The following is a 20,311-nucleotide window of genomic DNA, read 5'->3' as shown; positions in this document are numbered from 1 at the left end:
GCTTTTTTAGGAGAACTAGTATGTAACCTTATGGTCAGCCAGAATTCATTACAGAAGGTAAGACCCAGGCTTAGACTGAAGATTTTAAAGTTTCTTTTTTTTTACTTAATGAGCTTTGAACTGGACTCTAAACATACCATTAAAGATATCTTAGCTGTAACAACTAACTTAACCTTTGGTTTCTTCTCAATTTTTCTATTTCACATCTACCCAAGGGGTTCTGTTCCAACCATGTAGTCAAACATAGCCATAAACATGTACTCATAAAAGAGACTTATTTTTAATTCATAAACCTTGTGGATACAGCAGTAATTTCCACAAAACACAGTCAGCTGCACTAACATGAGATGTCTCACATGCTGTTAAAATTCTTAAGAAGAAAAAATTACTGCCTTCTAATGAGGACTGCTTCTCTTGCACTCAATCTCTCAAGACAGGTGTTTTATTTTGGTGCACTTCAAACCAAAGAATTAAAAGATAGCAGAAAACTTTAGAAGCAATGCAAGCTGCTACTTTGGGAGACACTGCAAAGCAATGGTTTTGAAAAATCTAATCAGATTTTCAAAAGAATACACAAGGTTCATGATGCATTTTTGTGCTTGCCACATACCTTTCATCCTTGCTTTAACAAGAAAGTGTACAGAGACTATCCACTGTCTTGAAGAGAGTCTGTATTCTCTTTAACTCAACGGAAGATGTAAAAATTAAAGTCTTTCTGTTCATATAATTAATTTTTATCTGGTATAGCTGTCTAGACTAATAATGCTCATTATGTAGTGCAGTGTATAAATCTTATTACATACTCAAAAAAGAATACTACCAATTTTTAGCATTGCTTAAAAATCTGTATTTTGTATAATTATAAAATTCTTGAAAGCAGTAGGTGGCATTTAATTATTTATTTATCGGTATTTAAATTGGCTCATCCTGTACTTTGAGTGTCCAATCACATTGTATTTATTTGTGCTGAAATTCTACACTCACTTGCCAATACAGTAAAAGAGTGGAATGCTTCACAATGATCCCAGCAATAACTCTGAAAAACAACCACTTCTTCAATGCAAATCCGCTCAAGAAAAGCTTCTACACACAAAGTACGATGAACCAGTTACTGCATTGTTTACTAAGTTTCACTTGATTCCTCCTGACAACCATTTAAACAATGAATGTTGGGAAATGTCTCTCAAAGAATCAACAATAATGGCTGGGATCAGAGCTTTTATATCCAGCTAATACTGTTTTTAGAAAGGAGAAAATATTTCTTCCTGAAGGGATTATAAGGAGTGTTACAAAAGACACCTGCAAACAAAACAAGTGACAAAAGATCTCTATCATAACTGATAACAGTTATCCTTTGTAAAAATCTCTGCTTCATCAGATGTAAATATATCCTTGCTCTTGAATTTCAAAAGCATCCACTAAGCAAGAAGCCTGCCAATCAAGAAGAGCAAATTTTAGAAAACCTGCCAAGAAGAAAGTATTTTTTTTATGGATAGCAGAGCATTATTAATCAATAGTAAGATCCTAAATTTTCTTTTCTGATGCCAAATAGAGCAGGCAAGCTTTGAAACATAGCATATTTTTAATAATGTACTGGACTTGTGAAATTTATTTTGTTTTTTGGAAAGCAGAAACTTTTCACTTAAAAAACAAACTCCAGAATTTGACAAATAATTCAATAGCCAATTTAAAAAAAACAACATAAATTAATCAAGATGAAGGAAAATGTTTATCAAATGTAGTTTACAGTAGGAGCTTGAAAGAAGGAAATAACCACATCTAGAGAAGCAGCCTTCACTCTTTCATTCCAGACCAGTTCTATTTCGGAAAGCACACGCTGCCTCAAGGATCTATACACTGGTCAACACCTGGGTTTTCCAGTGTGCTGGTAGATGATTCAGTCCTCTGTACCATGTGCCATGAACACAGGGTAGACTCTCAGCTTTCTTTTGAAGCAGATCAGTGTGCTCTGTCAAAAGTAAGACAGTGCAGTTCTCAAAATAGTTTGCTTCGGGGTCTGCTCCCAAAAGGAAGTATGGACAAGATCACACCAATTGTGGTTCCCTCTGCTTTTGCAGACTTCTGTAACATATTCCCAGCAAATTTTGCATCCTCAGACAACCTCACATGCCTTTAAACCACACGCCAGGGCATGCAAAACACCCACTCAGTTTCTTGCTATAAAACCACCATGCAAGTGGTCTTGCAACACAACTCTCACATTATTATTGTAAATGCACAGAACTAGAGAAAAGGGTTAATGATTTTATCTCAGGACCACAGAACCCAGAGGACGCTCTGGCCATGAGCAGTACACAGTATGAAGACACAGAGTGCAGTTTGCTGTAAAGGGGACGCACATTTACAGATAAACCCCTCTGGCCCAATGGACAAGCACACTGTGTAGGACATGTGGGTTTGACTTTGTGCATGCAAACTATGTGTATGCTAAGAGAAGAGGGTAAGGCCTGCAGGACAAACTGAACTTCCAGTCAAAAAAAAAAGGCACACATGATAGTCTCAAGACAGCTGAAATAAAGTAAGATATTCTGTCTAACAAGACAGCTAACGAGACTGAAGTAGACTTGGAATCTGTACAAACAGTAAAAAATGAATTTTTTTATAGAAAGACCATATTGCACTTTGAAGAGGAATTTAAATTAATTTAAATTAAATTAAGTGGCCATGAATTAAAAATCCTAACATTCACTGTAAGCAACTCCCTAACTCACAAAAAAACCCCAACTGCTGTAATTGATAGGTAAAATACACCACGTTCCCTTCTTCCCCAGAACAATACTTTAAAGTGGCACTGTAAACATCTGAAAAATAAAACACACACTTTAATTTCAGCTATTTCACTAAACTATAAAAACCACTTTATCTTAATAGGCATTTTTACTTGTTAGAATAATTTATTTTCCTATTTTCAAGAGTTCAGCAAGAACAACATGATTAAACTGCTCAACCTGAAATGTCTTTGGTTTATTTTTAAATAAGTCAAAACAGGGTTTAGATCCTGAATAAGTTATCTTTAAGAGTAAAAGCAAAGCTAGCAATAGCACTTTAAGAAAAATTTCTGACCTCAGCATGACAGGTGTGATCCCCTAAGTGGATCCAGATAATCCACTAAGTCTTTTTTTATCTAGCCTCCACAATTCTGTGTATTCTATGAATCATGTTATTTTCATACAGTATGATCACTCCTTTTCAGATTTATCCTCCTATAATTTTTTATGAGAAAGATTAATAGCAACTGCAACAGAAAAATTACCTTGATGTCATATATAATCCTTTATCATTTCATCATCATCAAAATCTCAATGCTTTGTCCATCTTTCTTTTCTGCAGCAACTTATTTCACTTGTTCCTATTAAGGCTATTATATTCACCCTATTACTACTAATCTTTTCTTTGTAAATAGCCACACCTATTTTAATCCGAAATGGTGTGGTAAGCATTTGATTCTTTGTGGAAGTAGACATGTAATTAGGTTAATCTGCGCTATCTTTTCATGTGAGATGATTGTTTCTTTACTATGGACATATTTCTTATAACAGCAATAAGCTTGCCAGATTGCTTGGAGGCAAATCAGGAGCAATTTACCAAGCATGTAGCTACTATGAGCTGAAATCTTGACATAATAGCAAGCCGTGTATAGCCACTCCTACCTGCCAGTTATTACTCATGTTAGCTTTTTACTGACACGTTAAATTTCAACCGCACCTTTCTTTCATAAACAAGTACTTTCATTCAACTCAGCTACATCTGTGACAAATAGCTGATCTTCAGCAAAGCATACAGGAATCTAAATGCAGAATGCAGTGCAGAAGTCTTTGACAGCAGCAAGTGAATTACCTGTACGAAGTCCAAGAACGTCAATGGAAGCAAGTCATCCAAGTGGCCAATATCTTTGGAGAAACGATTTAAGATTCTTCCTATAGAAACAGGGTTGAGAAGAAAAACACAAGGGAAGTAAATATAATTCCTGCAAAGATCCATGTTTTACCATTTCAAAAACAATTAAAAGGAAACAGCTGGACTCAAAAAACAGGAAGACAGTTTTGGAAACCCCCATGAAGGGACTCTTCTACAACCACTACAATATATTTTGAAGAATTTCTTCTACAAATTCCTTCTACCCAAATATAAAACCTTTACTTAAATGGGCTCTGAAGATAATATTTCAACAGAATTTAACAGGTGAAACACATATGCTTTATATGCTTAACATGTGCAGGTAAAGGTTTACAGTTCAGACAACTTAATGCAGGTTTCATCAAGCAACATCAGCCAGAATCTGCTCCTATCCTTGACTGAAACTCACTAGTGCAAGCATGTCTCAGATAAATCATAGCTGATCTAACTGATCTTTTTTTAGCATTTCTGTTCTCACCCCTCAACATTATACATGGACTCAAATTGCAGGCATTTCTAAAATAAAATCTGAAACAGATTTGCATTCATGCAGCCCTACATTTATACTTATTCAAAACCTTGACAATACTGATCTTTATTAAAGCTAATAAAATGATTTTTAGTCTGCTGTCAGTGAAGCATTTACATTTCTCTATTTTCCCAGGTTCTACTTGAGTGAAAAAAATCAGTTATATCAAGACTTCTTCAATAATTAAAGTCACAGCGCTGCCACCCATAAGTGGATTAGTATCTTTCTCTATTAATCAGTATCTCTACTCACCAGGAAAGAAACGAAACCAGGGGTGGGAATCTGGCCATTTCTAAGGTGTGTGATGCCCATACATGCATTCACATTGCTTTGTTATCTGCATATATCTTGATTCAATTATACTTTTAACTGGTACAAACATATTCACTGCACTGGCAACAAAAGACTTTTTTTATTTCTTTTCAAAGGAGCTCATTAAACTGAAAGCGAGTTTAAAGTTTCCACAGAGTGCGCTGCAGACGTAATTTAGAGATAAGAGACACTGAAGTAACTTCTGTAGCAACCATCATGCTAGTTTTCTGCTCACAGCTTTTTTTCGTTTTGTTTTTTTTTTTTTTTAAAGGGAATTTCTGTTCTACACTAAACAATACAGAAAACAACCTCTCCTTAGGTCTGGAACATGACTCTGAAGAGAGATACTGGTGGCAAAGAGCTTGCTCTGCAATACTTCACTACCCAAAGCAGTTACTTCAGGCAGCCAAGAGAAGAATTCATCCTTTTTAGACTTTGCACACAGAGAGGAAGGGTATACAGCAACACAAGACTCAGAACAATCTCTTTCATCTTCGACTGAGATTAGCATGTGGGGATGTTCCCTTTTACTTATATCAGGGTAGATACATCAGAAGGAAGTCAAAGGCAATTTTTAAAAAAACTTTCTTTTTCCCATGATTTTCTTACATAGAGACTGGTCACAGAAGAGTGATCAAGTACATGCTGCATACATGCTGTCACTAAGGCTTCCTAATATTCTAAAATATCACATTCTAGGTTATTTTCACCGGCAAAAAGAAAATCATTCAAAGAGGTTAAATGCTTCCTATTGGTAGAGCTTTCCTCAGCAGCGTGTCCAGGGAGGGGAGATAAGGGAAACTAGGTGGAATAACAGACTGGGCTCAGGGTATTAGAAATCTGTTCACAGATTTGTCACCTCTCTTCTTGATGCCTTAAGTTTTAGCCTTCATATTTTCCAGATTCTGCACTGCATTAGTATGTAAGTCTGAACTTCATATAGAGTATTAGCAAGTTCTCCTCAAAGTTTAGTTAGACAACACAGTCCTTTTTCAGCCCTAGAACCAGGGGCACCATTGCAGCTTCAGGACCCAAAAAGTATAAACAACAGTGAATTGAGGAGAGCAAATCGGGAGGATGGGACTTCATAACCTCAAGCTGTAATTGGACAATTAACGCCAGTATGTAAATGGACCAAAACTTACAAAAGTGTGAAAACTGGTGACCAGGTGTCCATCTTGGTTCTGTCTTGGTCAAAGCCATGGCTGGGCTCTTGTACTGCCCTAGGTGTATCCTTTTAAGGCCTTTTAATAAATAACCTATTTTACTCCTTCAACTCTGTCCAGCCTCTGTTCTAGGCAGGCTCTCAAGGCATCCTTCTGAGGAACTTCACTTTATTTTACAGAGCAAGGAGCACAGCAAGGAGAGGTGACAGTGCTAAGCCCCTCCATGAAAAGCTGTGAGACCCACCAATGACGAGCTGTACACAAGGGCAAAGGATTATTCCCATAGCAAGCAAACCCCACCTTAACTCAGCCTAAGAATCACCCTTTGCCTTTTAACCCCAAGTAAGTTTTATTTGTAGTGGTTTCAGACTTACATAAGGAGTCGTTGCGCAAAGGGCACCCCACGTGACACTGCCAGGAGGCAGCAAGGTCACTGGGGCTGGCTATTTTTCCATGGCCACAGCAAGGTCAGCCCAATGCTGGCACCTCCAGCAACCCAGCAATACCTGCACATCAGGAGTGACTGTGGCTCTCCTCCTCTTCCAGTGAAGTGTTCTGAGCAACGTGGTCATGACAGGAAACTTAGCTTGCCCAGGCTGTCTCAAGCAATCCCTGGTTTCACTTCACGTTACCACCAACAGCTCCAGTTCCCAGAGGTGATCACGACACTAATTAATTGCCAAAACTGTATATTTTTTTTTTGTAACTGCCTTATGAAATTGTTAAGTATAACAATGTTTCTACAGCCTCTGTTTTGACAGTTCTGTGAGCTGCCACTAGGGAAGTGGAAATTAATCTGATGTTATCAATAAAACATGAAAACATCTTTTAATCTGCTTAATCCTCTTTAAAATGTAAATACAGTAATTCTGTAAAATGACATTGACTAAAATTTGAGTGAGCAAAAGAAATGGTATATGAAAAAGACATATCTTGAAAACTGGAACCTTCCACAGTCCACCTAATATAATTAAACAGTGGCAACATGAATCAGTTGTTTCCCAAATAAACATTGAAGTGAATCTCTGACAGCAGAGCTTCACTGATTTTGAATTTTCAAATTACTGAAAAATTAGTCTATTTAGTGTTTGTATATAGAAATTCTGGAAAATGACACCTGAAGTCATTAAGACGAGGAAAATCTTTTGCTTTTGCTAAGAGGTCTGTATCTCCCTCCTGTACTATTTATGTGGTGACCATTAATGCTTTTCAACAGCTAAAGGCAAGCAACAAACCCACAAGCCTTAGCCTTATTTTGTCATTGCTGTTTTTCAATCCTATTACCTCAGAGACAGTAGAAGAGAAAATACAAGTCTGGAGATGTATTTCAGATCCTGTTCACACGGATGTAACTGAACTGGCATTTTATACAGCACACCCTACACAGAAGGAAGCTACAGTAACCCACTAAAGCAAGTTCCTTCACCATGTAGCAGGGACAGCAATGCACCTCCGAGCAGGAGTGTTATGCTTTGGAAATATCCACAAGATGCCCCACAGTATTGCATATTCAATTACAGTATTGCATTCAAAGCAATTGCTTCATTTATAAGGATATCTACAAGTACAAGAGGTCTATTTCACAAGGTATGAAGAAACAACTGTTTCCACTTACTGGAAGCACAGTAAATCAGTGACTTACTTATGCCTTATTAAGCATGCAAGAGAAAACATTCCAGATTTAAAAGTTAAAGTACCTATTTGAAGTCAGGTCTCAAAATGCTTACAGTTATGACTACAGCTCCTACCAGAATTTGCAAACCTAACTTTTAAAAATGGTTCTTCTTTTGAGAATGGAAACTGTTGCACCCGCTATTCAAGAAGGGCAGGAGCTGAACCACTTACCTGCCATCTCACCCTGAAAATTATGATTTCTCTTCCAAACCTTAAAATTCCTCTCTCCTAAACTAACAGACTATCAACATTACCGTGCCACCATAGTTCATATTTCCAAAAACCCCAAACTCCTAGAGTAAGCATCTCTGAGATACATATACATGCCTAGCATCCCATCTATAACAATTTTTAGATCAGTCCAGTATATCCAATTCACAAAAATTTTTAAGCTTTCTTAATACCTACATCCTTTACTTATCCCAGCGAGGGGCTACAAAAGCTAAAGGAAAACACTACACTTAAAACTTATAAGTCAAATTTCACCAAACCACTAATGAAAAAAAGTCTGTTAAGAAATCAAGGATTAAGTATGCCAGTGTTACAACAGCATCCAAACTGCTGAATAGTATCTGCTAATTCAATCACTAAGGCTTCCACGTGGTGTGTACTGTTAGTAGCAAGCTGCAAAAGGGGACGTGCTCTCTTCAGCAGTCTTATGTTTGTTTTTACATCAAATAACTTAATCAGAACACACACTGTTGTTAGATTTCTTCCGAAGTAATTAAATAACTATTCAATGCCAATTAATCACTGTTAAATAAGGGTCTGTCACCAAAGTGCTCTGTACACATTTCAGACTATTTAATGGTCAAATACTTGGCAGTATCAAAGTTAAACAATGATTCATTAAACCTCCTCCCCTACACAATAGTTAGGCTAAACTTGAAGTGAAAGAATCAAAACTCTTTTGTCCTCCGTGAAAAAGACATCAAACCTCAGTATGTGATACTCTTTTCTTCCTTGCTCTGTAAACTGCTTTAATTGCACAAATCGGAATGTGTTCAGGTGCTACAAACCCACTTTGCTTCTGCAGGTGCCTACTGATACTCTGGAATAGATGTTCAAACCTATCATACAAATAATGAAAACACTCGACTGTGCCACACCTTTTTAAAATGTTTATACATACTTTATCATGAAAGAAATATAATCCAAACTGAATCAACACTCAAGATGTAAACACCAGAAAAGGATTTTTTTTTTTAAACAAGAAACTAGGATCCTCCACTGGAATAGCCAAATGCCATCCACAGTAATCAGTGTTGTGCAACCTAAATTCCAACGACCATAAGAGCAAGAGTACATTATTTCTAAATGTATTTGGCACTTCTAGTATACTTTGTTGGCCAGGGCATTCACTGAAATACTTCTGTGTAACACAATAGAGTAGGCACATTGATTTTCTATACCTTGCAATGAGCTTACAAAACCTTTATACCCACTTGCTTCATCACACATTGCAGAAATACTTTGTTGCTACTTCTCTACTTCATTGATTCGCCTCTTTGGAAAAGTAAAAGGGTTTAAGAAAAGGGCCTTCTACAGATAGAAGGGTTTTGCCACTTGTGTGTGTATGTTTGTGTACAAGTGCACACTCTTGGAATGTTTTTCCCCTCGGAGATGAGGCTAATCCTCAGTGCAGGCAATTTTAATTGCATCACACTTTTTATTTCAATATGCAAATATTATTAATAAATACTGCTTTGCATGGTAACCTAAACTCCTCCATAGCAATTGGCCTAAATATCCCTATCCATGTACTGCATTTACCAGGGGGGAAAAAAATTCAAACTCTCTTAAGCTGCTCTGAAACAGTGAAGCCAGAACACCCTCACTGCCCAGCCTCCATGGAGAAAAAGTTACATTCTCTCCCACTCCTTGCTGCAAACTTACAGAAACCTGTCTAAAGGCAACCTGTAGTGTTAAGAATAGATTCAAAAAGGTACTTAATCATTTATGTGTAACTAAAGATAAACAACCAGCTAGGATTGCACACTTGCTTGAAGGTATGTCATGCCAAGGAGATGCTCGCCTGGGCTAGGACAGACAACCTTTGGATGGATCCATGTCAGACAACCCCAAAGCACACACTGGGGTGTGTGCTTAGCTGAGCAAGCAGAAGCCCCTCGTGTCCCCCACCCCCGTGGCACCATGGCTGGGTGCCACCACTGCCTGCAACAGCCATGGCACAGCGTGGGCTTCCTGACCCCAAAGAAAGGAATCGTGCACTCCAACAGTCCCTATTACAGCTTGGAACACCAAAGCCCTTTTAAATGGACACCTGGTAGCAAAATAATGCTCTCAAGTGTATGTTTGGCAAGAAAGGCACACTCAAAAAGTAGGAATAGAAGGAACAGCTGTACAGAACCAGGTACATTTAAATGCCCATCCAGTGAACTGCATTGAACACACATCCAGTTCTGTCTGTGGTACAAACTGGCAGCTCCCCACATATCTTGCTGTTAAGCTGTGGCATTCAGCAACTGATAAGCCTTTACCCATGCTCAGTTCACACACACAAACACACACCCCCCAAAAAAATAAAAAAAAAAAAAAAAAAGAAAGAAAGAAAAAAGTACTGTAACTACAAGCAGCCTGCCATTTCATCAAAGCAATGACAAAGTGGATTGTCCATATCAAATGTTGGCAGGAAGCAGACATTACATCAACCTTGTAAAATACAACTATGAAATCAACAAAATAATTAAAGATGGATTACTGACTTTGAAAGGAATTGTAAGTTTGTGAAATATTTCTTCAGAAAGAAATCTGGAAATGCATCTCCTGCATAGCTGTCAATTACTGATCTACCCTGGCTTTTCTTCCATATTTCTACAAAGAAACGTCAAAAGGTCTGTTATCTTTTTTAATATATGTTTAGCACCACATGTCCACACAAACTGCCATATACAGCATTGCTGTCTTCCCCACAGGCATCCTATAAATATAAATAAGAAATTCTACCCCATTTTTTTCTTTAGCAGTCTGAAACTGATAGGAATATTATCACTTTCTTAGACATTTGCAAATAGGCTCAGTGGTGCTGGGCCGAAATATGCTGAGATCATAATATCCATTTATCTAAACTGCCAGCATGTAATGAATTCAGGTGGGAAGCCTTCTATCCAAATTAATTTACTACTTGAAAAGGACTTTTTACACAAATGCTGTCAAAAAAGAAAACAGTTAAGAAACGAGAAGAAAACATGAACACTGTGTTTGATCTTATTTTTAAGTGTAGGATTTAAAGGAAGAAGAATAACTATGATAAAGATAAGAATGGAAAACAGACTTCTTTGGAAATGAATTTTTATTTTCATGGTTGATGGAGACATCTACATTACGTAGTATGAATACATTGATTCTAACCATACAGTTGTTTCTGGAGCTTTCTAGTCCATACACACCACTGATTGGAATTATCCTGCTGTGGCAAACCAAAATAGGTTGATGCTCTATACAGCTCTTTTTAACTCTTTGGTAATTTATGTGGTACGGCTGACTTGTCCTTTTTCCTGGGTGTACTCAGAAGAGCATCTGAATGACAACATCTGTTATCACCAGCCAAAGTCTCCTCAAATAAGATACAATGCAGAAATTTTATATAAGGTCTCCATTAAAAACAGAAGCACACAAAGGAAAAACCTCTTGATTGTGTGGAGGAAGGGAGGGAAGTGTAACTTTCCTTCTTTCTGAAACTGTTTTCTTGGCAAATCTCAAAATACCTTCTGCATCCTAACTGCCTTTCCAATTGTGTCTCATAACCCGTTAACTAAGTTGGTCACAATTCCAGATGTACCAGCATTTACAAAACAGAATTTGACCTTGGTGCTGTGTTATACTGGCTAATAAAGTGATTCCTTTTAAAAATGTATGCTAGAGCTGGGATAATATATTCATCAGCAATTTTCTAATTATTGATCCCTGCAAACACACCCTGTAATTGATTGTGAAAGGAATATTCAAAATCATTTAGAAGTACAAACTTCTAGCAATACGTAAAAATTTTATGCTAGAACCTAAGTACAAAACTATATCTCTGCTTCATAATTAGAGTAACAATGGAAGCAGGCACCTGCAACCCCCCCAGTCCCTGGAGTACTATCAAACTTCTAATACATCATCCTGTGATGAAGATTGGCAGAATAAAGTTCTAACCATTCTAGAAGTTAAGCTCTGGATATCCTCTCTGTTTCATTTTAAACTCATCCAGTGAAGCTGTTCTAAATTATCCTCAGTTCAATGAAAAAATTCTATATTTAAACATACTGAAACAAAAAAACTCACAACCTAAAATGATGCCACCAAATCTAATGTACTGCCAAAATACAGCAGAACTCAATTTCTGCTGTATGCTTCAACATAAGCAACATGACTTTTCAGTCCCATTTTTAAGGGACATAACCCAACTGAACAAAAACAAACAAACAAAAAAGGTTTTTGTATAGATGAGGAGGGTACAGGAGAGCTTCAACTGGCTTCCTTAGCCTTCCAGAAGGGGGAAAAAAACTTGAAAATGGTAACCATTTGCAACTTCTTATCAACCTGCCTTTAAAAAGATGTCAAGTTATACACTACTGACAAAATTCTCCATTGATTTACACCACCTTCTTTTTCTTTTTCATATATAAAGTTACCTACTTCAACTTCTCACTGCAATGCAAAGCATCTGTACAATAGACCCGAAACATTATCTACAAAACATAGTCTTATACTGACTTCCTAATAGCAAGATTATTAATTTAATTCTTCACTAAAATATTTAACCACAAAAGCACCCACTTCTGAAAGAGCACTTGTGTAGTCTAGTTCTTTCTGCTACAAATCCAATTTGGGTTGAAATTATGTCCCAAGTGCTTTTTAGCTGGAGGAGAGACTTACAAAAAATTAAACAGAATACTACAAATCAGGAGGGACTGAAATATCTGCAGAGTATTTTGTTACTGGAACACTTACATGAGAGGAGAGAAACAGCTATTAGAACTATTTTCATATTTGTGAGCTAAATATACATCAACAATGCAAGAATTAAAAATGGAGATATATGTCACCTTCCTGGTAAGGTTTTTCCAACAACAAAAAGTAATTTTCATATGCTATTTATACTATCAAGAGTTGATTCAGAATAGGCTTGAAATACTGCATTTCAGAAAATATTAGGGTGGATCTCACATAGCTCTTGCAAATCTGCTCATATTTGTTGCTTTGCTTACCATTCTATCTCCTAAAAATAAATCTCATAATAAGAATCATAATTTCCAATGTTTCAATGTTTTTCTCTTCCTCCCTCCCTTTTTTTAATATTGGTGTTGAAGACAGAGAGGCTCAATCTTCACTGCAGTCTAAAATGACAATGAAGAAACAGGACATTACTGAATATAAAGCATTTGACTCCTGAAATCTTAGTTGAAACTGCTATCTGGTTGTCATTCCAAAAACAAATAATATGCCACATTTTACTAGTCTTATATATTCAGATCCCCATTCATCTTCTTCCCTTTTTTGGAACCATGAAAGACAATTCTATAGGGACTGTTTCTTCTGTTTAGAAGCCTATAGGGGCTGAATTCTATGGGGGCTGTCTTGGGACAGCCAAGACTTCTGGCTTCTACCTAGCCCACCCATGAGGATAAAGCCTCTGGACAGGCCAAACAGCAGAGGCACTTCACAGCTTCATGTGACTCTGTAAACCCTTCTCTTTTGCTTGGCATGTTCCTTCAGTTTGATAATTCATTTTAATTTTGCTTCAGCTTAATTTTCTTTCTCTCTTCTTCTGGGATATGTGACTGTTTGGAAAGGAGGGATTCTCTCTGAAGTTCATTCATTATATACCCATGTAATGATTCCTGAAATACATTTTCCCTTTTAACTACTCTTACTATAAAAAAGCCACTGGTAAAAAATTTATAAAAAAAAACCACATGGGTTTGGCTATCCAGAATACACAATGGATGACACTGGATAATTTTCAATGGATTTTTTTCCTCCCTCACATGGAATATCATTACTACAGAACTCCAGAGATATTCTGGTATAGCTATCAGAAAGCTCACTTAGTCTGCTGTGCAAATAATCAAAGCATTCTCTTGGAAAATTTGGTCTGTGTTAAAGAAGACCCACATCACACCCTAATGTCCCATGAAAATACATATTTTGCTTCAATTTGGGACTTTTATAAACCACATGTTGGGGGAAAGTCATATAACATTTGGAAACAACTACATTCACAACTTGGGTACCATTCACAAAAAAAGATATTGGGAAACCTGTCATCCTTTTTATAAAAGCACAGCCAAGCCCAGAGGCCAGGACTTACAAGAGAGGCAAAGGTGGGGCAGAGATCCACAGGAATGTGTTATTTTCAGCAGTCACAGAGAATACACTGAAGGTGGGCCGCCCACCTCTCCAGCAGGCATGTTAATTCTCTACTACAGGCACTTCTGCTGTAGGTCTCCTTCAGTCCCTGCTCGTGAAGCTTTGGAAATCTCAGTAGAAAGTACAGCACCAGAAGAAGGCAAATGGGCGCATGCCTGAAGGCTACAGCAATCAGCATGGGAGGGACTACAGCTGGAATGAAATCCTTTGGGTTTTTTGAGGGGCCTCATTTAGGGCACTGAATGGATCCTTTCCAGTGGAGCCAGCTCCAGGGTGTATGGAGGGATGACTTCACCTACTCTTCTGTTTTGTGACTGGCACCAAATTCCACTTGCAAATCTTGCCTCACAACCAACCAAAAATCTTTTTCTCAGAAAAGCTGAAGGCAACCACAACCCAAGAGTTTTATTACAGAAGTGGTGTCCAAGAGAATATACATATAGTCTGACAATGCATTTCCTTGGGCCATTGGCTTCTGGGGAAAAAAATGTCGCTATAAAGTAAACTTCTTTACAGCCTAAACTATAATTAACAACACTTAAATGAAATCAAATGAGAAAAAAACCCCAAATATGACCTCTTCTCTACTGTATATTTTATTCATTATATTAAAGACATTTTAATAATTACATTATTAAATGCTAAGCATCTTGAAATGCGGTGCTGCCTTTGACTCTACTGTACTCCTCTACTGGGCAACTATTAGAAAGCTTCATCTCAGAAACAAAAAAGAAAAATATTCTAGAAATAAGCAGCTACAAATGAGAAGTAGCTGTTGACCACACTAAAACATTAGTTGTGCATATATCAAAACCCAAGAACCTTTAATGTTTATGTATAAATACACCTTAAATAAATCTCCATAGATTTTTTTTGACAGCTGAATGCTAGAGGTCAAATTAAAACCGTATGTTTGCATATACGTTGTTTAAAATTGAAGAAAAAGTCCTAGCATTTCCTCTTTTTCATGGCTTTCAAATAATAAGAAACTTACAATGATAAGTAAGTTAACAGCAACATTTCTTCACTTCTCTATGAGCACAGAAAAAAATTCACACACATCAAGGAGGAGAAAAATTATTTGACTGAACGAACCGTCATTCAAGCAGAAGTGAATACAATTTACAAACCCTTTTGGTTTTGTTCAGTTCAAAGACAGACTTCACTGCGAAGCTCTGATTTACAGCTGTCCAGCAGTATGAACTCCTAAATAAATAAACAGGCTAAAACAGAAGAGTGCTGCTCGCAACAAGGGACTCGTTGCCATTTGTTGTCTGCACGTCAGAAACACCCAGAAGAGGAATTACGTATCCGAAGCGGGAGGCAGAGCCTGGCTAGGACACAGGCTGCACCACCACGTAGCCAGCAGTGTGCCCTGCCCTGCAGAGTTTGTGTCAGTCAAGAGAAACCAACACAACTGACTACACAAGGAATAACGAGCTAGGGGAAGATGGAGCGGTAAGCTGGAACAGAAAGTTGCAGGACAAGATGTGTTTTCAAGTGCAGGAACACAAAGGGGTCACAGAATTAATGAGTTTCCCCACCCATAGGTTTAACTGCTGTCAGTGTACTGCGGTTACAACACTACTGGTGCATCTTGAGAGATGATTTTAAGATGAAAAAATTGCCAGCTTGTGGATGAACTTCAGTGCACAGTGAGCAGGAAGTTACAAAGATGTAAGCATGAAAGATAAACAAGCAAAATGATGAGGGAGGGAGGGAGTTAAAAACACTGGAATGTGCCAACTGCTCCATTTACCGGGTGCAGAAATAGTAAAAGCTTTGCATGGGGAGAAGGCTAATGCACAAGCCAAGTCATACTCCTCTCTACAATTCCTGTTAGACTCCCTCACAGTATATTGGGGGTTCAAGATTAAGAAAAGCTCTTCCCTCCATCTGGCCCTGGGGAGCAGCTGCGATACAGAATTGTGAAGAGACAAACTGGCAGTCACAGCCACAGACTTCACCAAACCTGGGTGTTTGGATATTGAGAGAGCTTTTGTGGACATATTTACTTGAATTTTTGCCCTGCTTGCATGTGTCCTCTCCTTCACCCTCAGCTTCATTCACTGCATATCCATTCCCCATTTCCTCTTCTCTCTCTTCCTTCAGCACTGGTTCTTCCATTCTCCTTCACCATGGCATGGCACAAGCTCTAGGTACAAATGTCATCCCACACACAACCAGGGCACAAAGCCCAACACAGCGAGACAGAGGCCGGGAAGTGTGGAAGAACTGGAGACAAAGCAACTGAGAACAGAAGGTGAACACAAGGTGATTGCAACACTTAATGCCAGAAAAGTGCCTGAACTGATGTTTTGGAAATGCAGGGTGACAAAAAGAGCCAGACAGGAGAATAACACATGAGCCATAAAGACAACAGAAAGGGTGTTTTACATTGAAAAACATGGGAAATACAGCAAGCAAGAGATCAGGTTCTGAAATAGTTCCCAAATTAGAACTGTGGAAGTAAAACAGCCAGCATCACCTGAAGGAAGGTGGCAAAGTGCATCCAGTACATACTGCATAACCATAGGCACTGGATACATACAGCCTATTCACAAGGTTATACTCTGACAGACAAGGCAAGACTGATACCTATTGAAACAGATGTCTTTAGAAAACAATTCAGAGGATTTTAGTTACTTCTTACAGAAGCATATTTCACTCTGCTAACTACAGAACTGCAGGGGAAACAGATGGTTGTGTCTCATTAGTCTTTAGAGTACACTCTGATTAGTTTGCTTAATTTCATTCACACATGGTCTTAAGATTTCACAAGGCCAATTAAGATTTCAGGTAAAGGAATTATCAATAAGAGTTTTCTTTCTTCCTTCAAAACTTGTCTGACATTGGATTTTTAATAGTTCACTTACTTAAGCATTGATTTTGTTTTCCTGACACCCATTTTTACCACAATTTGGTTTTGTTGCTTTTTTAAACCAGCAGCTTTTCTGCCGAAAATACATCAAACATATTAGGATGAAACAAGTTCCAGGACTGTAACAAACAGGACAACTAGAGGAGTCATGTAACAACTATGACAAAAATACCTATCACTCAATACATAAACCACTATTAAACCCCCTCATGGAACTGAAGCACAAGTTATATTTTGTAATATGCATTAAAATTTTTGCAAATAATCACAGATCATAATCTGACCCCAAGCATTTTGGGAAAGGTTCTTTCCAAACAACAGCTTTGCCATTATTCTGCTTTGAAAAAGACACCAAATTTCTGATAAGACATGAATAAAATGGAGAAATACACATATAATAATGAAAGAAAATTACAGAAAAATACCTCATGTTTTTGTTTCCCTCTTTCCAAAACAGCATGAGCACAGAATTTGATTCTGTATCAATGTGCAGATACATCATTAAAACATATGAAACAAAACTATACCTCCAAGCAAAAGAACCACAAAAGGCAAAACTGTATTAATAAACCAACCACTATTAAAATTAGAGAGTATTAATTAGTAACAACTTAGCATAGTAGTTTATTTAATTAGAATATTTGGAGAACTAATGTTGGCTCTGATAGTTTTCAAAATGTAGCTTAACTTGAGAATGCATATGGAAAGCATTCAATAAACTTTTCAGCACAGCTGACTGGTATTTACAACACCTCTTAATTTTCTGAATGTTTATTTTGTCCTTGCCTGACTCTAGAGAAGTCCTCCTCAAATAGCAGTTCACATTCCTCATATGAACATTCAATTCTTAAAAGTTTTTAGTGGTCAACTATGCAGTGTTCATGCCTCCAGGAAGGGGTCACAAAAAAGTTTAAGTCTCTGGATCACTCTAAAACCTTCTAAGACCTCCTGGACAATTGGGGGTTTGGTTCTTTGTTTCTTTTGGTTTTCTGAGAATGGAAATTGAAAATGCCTTTTAACATCAAGGTTTCATAACCTTTCATAATTCAGTGTTTTTCTGGAAAACTGTCACATTACAGATAGACAAAATGCTGGGCTTATGAAACAAAAGTCTCTAGCACAGCACAGAGTCTATTCTACCTTCCAGAAAGTTCATACTTCTACAGGTACCACGCTCATACCTGCAGAATATTATCCACAATAGACCACTTGGCATGATTAGGACCTAAATTAAGTCAAGACATCACAAGTTACCTGAACTACAAATCCGAATAAATTTGAAAAAAAAAATCTGAAGTGTGTTGTAAAACTGTATTCCTCGAGTGCTAACACTTGCATGAGTTACATTCTTTCCTCCTCAGTGCATTCAATCACCCAAAGGACCATTATGTACAGAAAAGAGATCCTAGAAGGATTGAAAAGTTCTGACATCAGACAATTTAAACTAGCTGTGAATCCCCTTGAGGAGGTATGAATCATCTCTGAGGTTTAAATTAGATTATCAACCAAGTGAAGCAGCACGGTAAATCTACAATAAAAGATGAATGCCTACAGGAAAATAATTTTTGCCCCTAGTGGCAGATGCTTGAACTTTAAAGGATCTGAGACTAAGCTCTTTGTCTAAGCCTTCCTAAGAGAAAACAACTGAAATAATATTTTTGGTTGGTCTAACTTTGCTCCACATGCCACATGAAAACAGTATCTAACCCCTGTAAATGAAAGTATATTGTCACTTCTAAACCAATTGAGGATCAAACAATTTACAGAAACCAAGACTTATTTTGCTGACAATTAAGCTCTATCACCAAGACTCGAGATTCAATGAAATTTGACAATTGTGAAGAAAAAGGCTTTTGTCTGACTAAGTCTGAAGCATTTGGAAGAATCAACAGAAAATCAGAAAACCGAATTAGATTGAAAAGCCTTTGAGGATAAAATACACTAATTAAAGTAACTGCCTTCCTTGCTCTGTTTCCTCTCTGAATTGCTTTGGTATCACAGTAGAAAGGCATATAGCAAGAGGAAAAATTGGTCTGAGGAGCAAATTCATACTTCCTCTTACACCAACAGCATTCTCTGTCCATCCTGCTGGTAAAGTTCCATTATGAGAACCATCACCACTTTAAGGATGAAAGTATAAATCTCTGCTCCAAATCTGAGAGGCATGAAAGGTCTTTAAAGCCTTCTTCTTCCATGCTGCACCTCTTCTTTCATCACATTTACTTCTTAGTAATTCAGATACAACCCAAAGCTACCAAAGTCCTGTAGGTCACTAGCTTGAAGAGTATTTTTCCATCTCCTCCTCAGGGGGGTCAAAGAATGAATGTGTCCTGCTCCTCCAAGACCCATACAAGTAAAGCAACTTAGAATAGGGCCTGGGTTGGGAGGGACCTTAAAGACTACCTAGTTCCAATCCCCCTTCAGTGGGCAGGGGCACCTTGCACAAGACCAGCTTGCTCAGAGCCCCATCCAACATGGCTTGAACACTTCCAAGGATAAGGCATCGACAGGCTTGTCTGGACAACCTGTCAGCAAACCTCACAGCAAAGAAGTTCTTCTTAATATCTAATATAAATGTACTATCTTTCAGTTGTACTAATTTGTCCTCTTTATGCCCATTTAAATTGAACAATATGTAAGATTTCTATTCTAAACACTTCCATGCCCATTTTAAAATTAGTAACAAGTGCTCAACAAGCATTTTAGCATCTTCTATCTCCTAAGAAATACAAATAACAGAGGCAGAGAAGGAAGGTATTAACAAATTAAGCAGTGCTCACAGCACTCCATTTTAAGCTAAAACAGATCATTTCAGAAACCTGGGATTTTGCATTCCACTACACATGTGTTTCTCTATTAAAAGTACAAAACAATATTGCTTTCGTAGGTGGCTAAGATGGGACAAAATTAATTAAATCCTATTTTTCCACAGAAATGTTTTTATTTTTTCAAGCAAACACTTCTGGAAAGCGTCAGATTGGACATTTCCACTCTTGAACACTCAGCAGGTGAACAAAACCATCTGTATAAGCCCTCATAATCTTAGAGAAACACTTATTTCTGAACAATCACTTCTAAACACTGTCCTTAAGCCTTTGGTAGTAGCTGAGCAACATTGGTTATTAAATTGAGGTGCAGCAGAGTTTATTTTTTCTTATCTGAATTAAAAAAAATGTCGGGATTGTTTTTTCCATTTTTTCTCTTGGGGATTTTTGGGCATTTGAATATAAGCAGCATTCAGTGAATGCCTTTGAATTCAATATTAAATCATACTTGTAGCTTAATTATGAAAAAAGATCATTGTCACTATGTATTTGGAATATTAAAACTTGTCAGCTTTATAAAAACCTCAAGGCACTTTTTTCTCTCAAATTTGGCTTTATTTTGAAAGCACTCCTTAGATAAGATTTCTTAATATTAGAGTGAGTCTAGCATAACTAGTTTTCTGTTGAA

At 37.4% G+C, this 20,311-nt stretch overlaps 1 protein-coding gene across 8 annotated transcripts in view; it reads right to left on the bottom strand.

Moving 5' to 3' along the window:
* Positions 1-20,311, bottom strand: part of ABCC4 (ATP binding cassette subfamily C member 4) — a 142,003-nt gene that overhangs the window by 61,177 nt on the left and 60,515 nt on the right. For all 8 annotated transcript variants that reach the window (XR_001520195.3, XM_019006083.2, XM_033514098.1 and 5 more), the window contains exon 20: positions 3,859-3,938. Coding sequence is in view for 7 of the 8 variants with exons in the window: in XM_019006083.2 (XP_018861628.1) it covers positions 3,859-3,938 (80 nt within the window). In the remaining variant the exon portion in view is untranslated. The remainder of the gene's footprint in view (positions 1-3,858; positions 3,939-20,311) is intronic.

The sequence above is a fragment of the Parus major genome, chromosome 1, assembly GCF_001522545.3.
Source record: "Parus major isolate Abel chromosome 1, Parus_major1.1, whole genome shotgun sequence".
In the NCBI taxonomy this organism is placed as follows: domain Eukaryota; kingdom Metazoa; phylum Chordata; class Aves; order Passeriformes; family Paridae; genus Parus; species Parus major.
The sequence above is the reverse complement of the archived record's forward strand: the minus strand, read 5'-3'. Positions and strand labels throughout refer to the sequence as shown.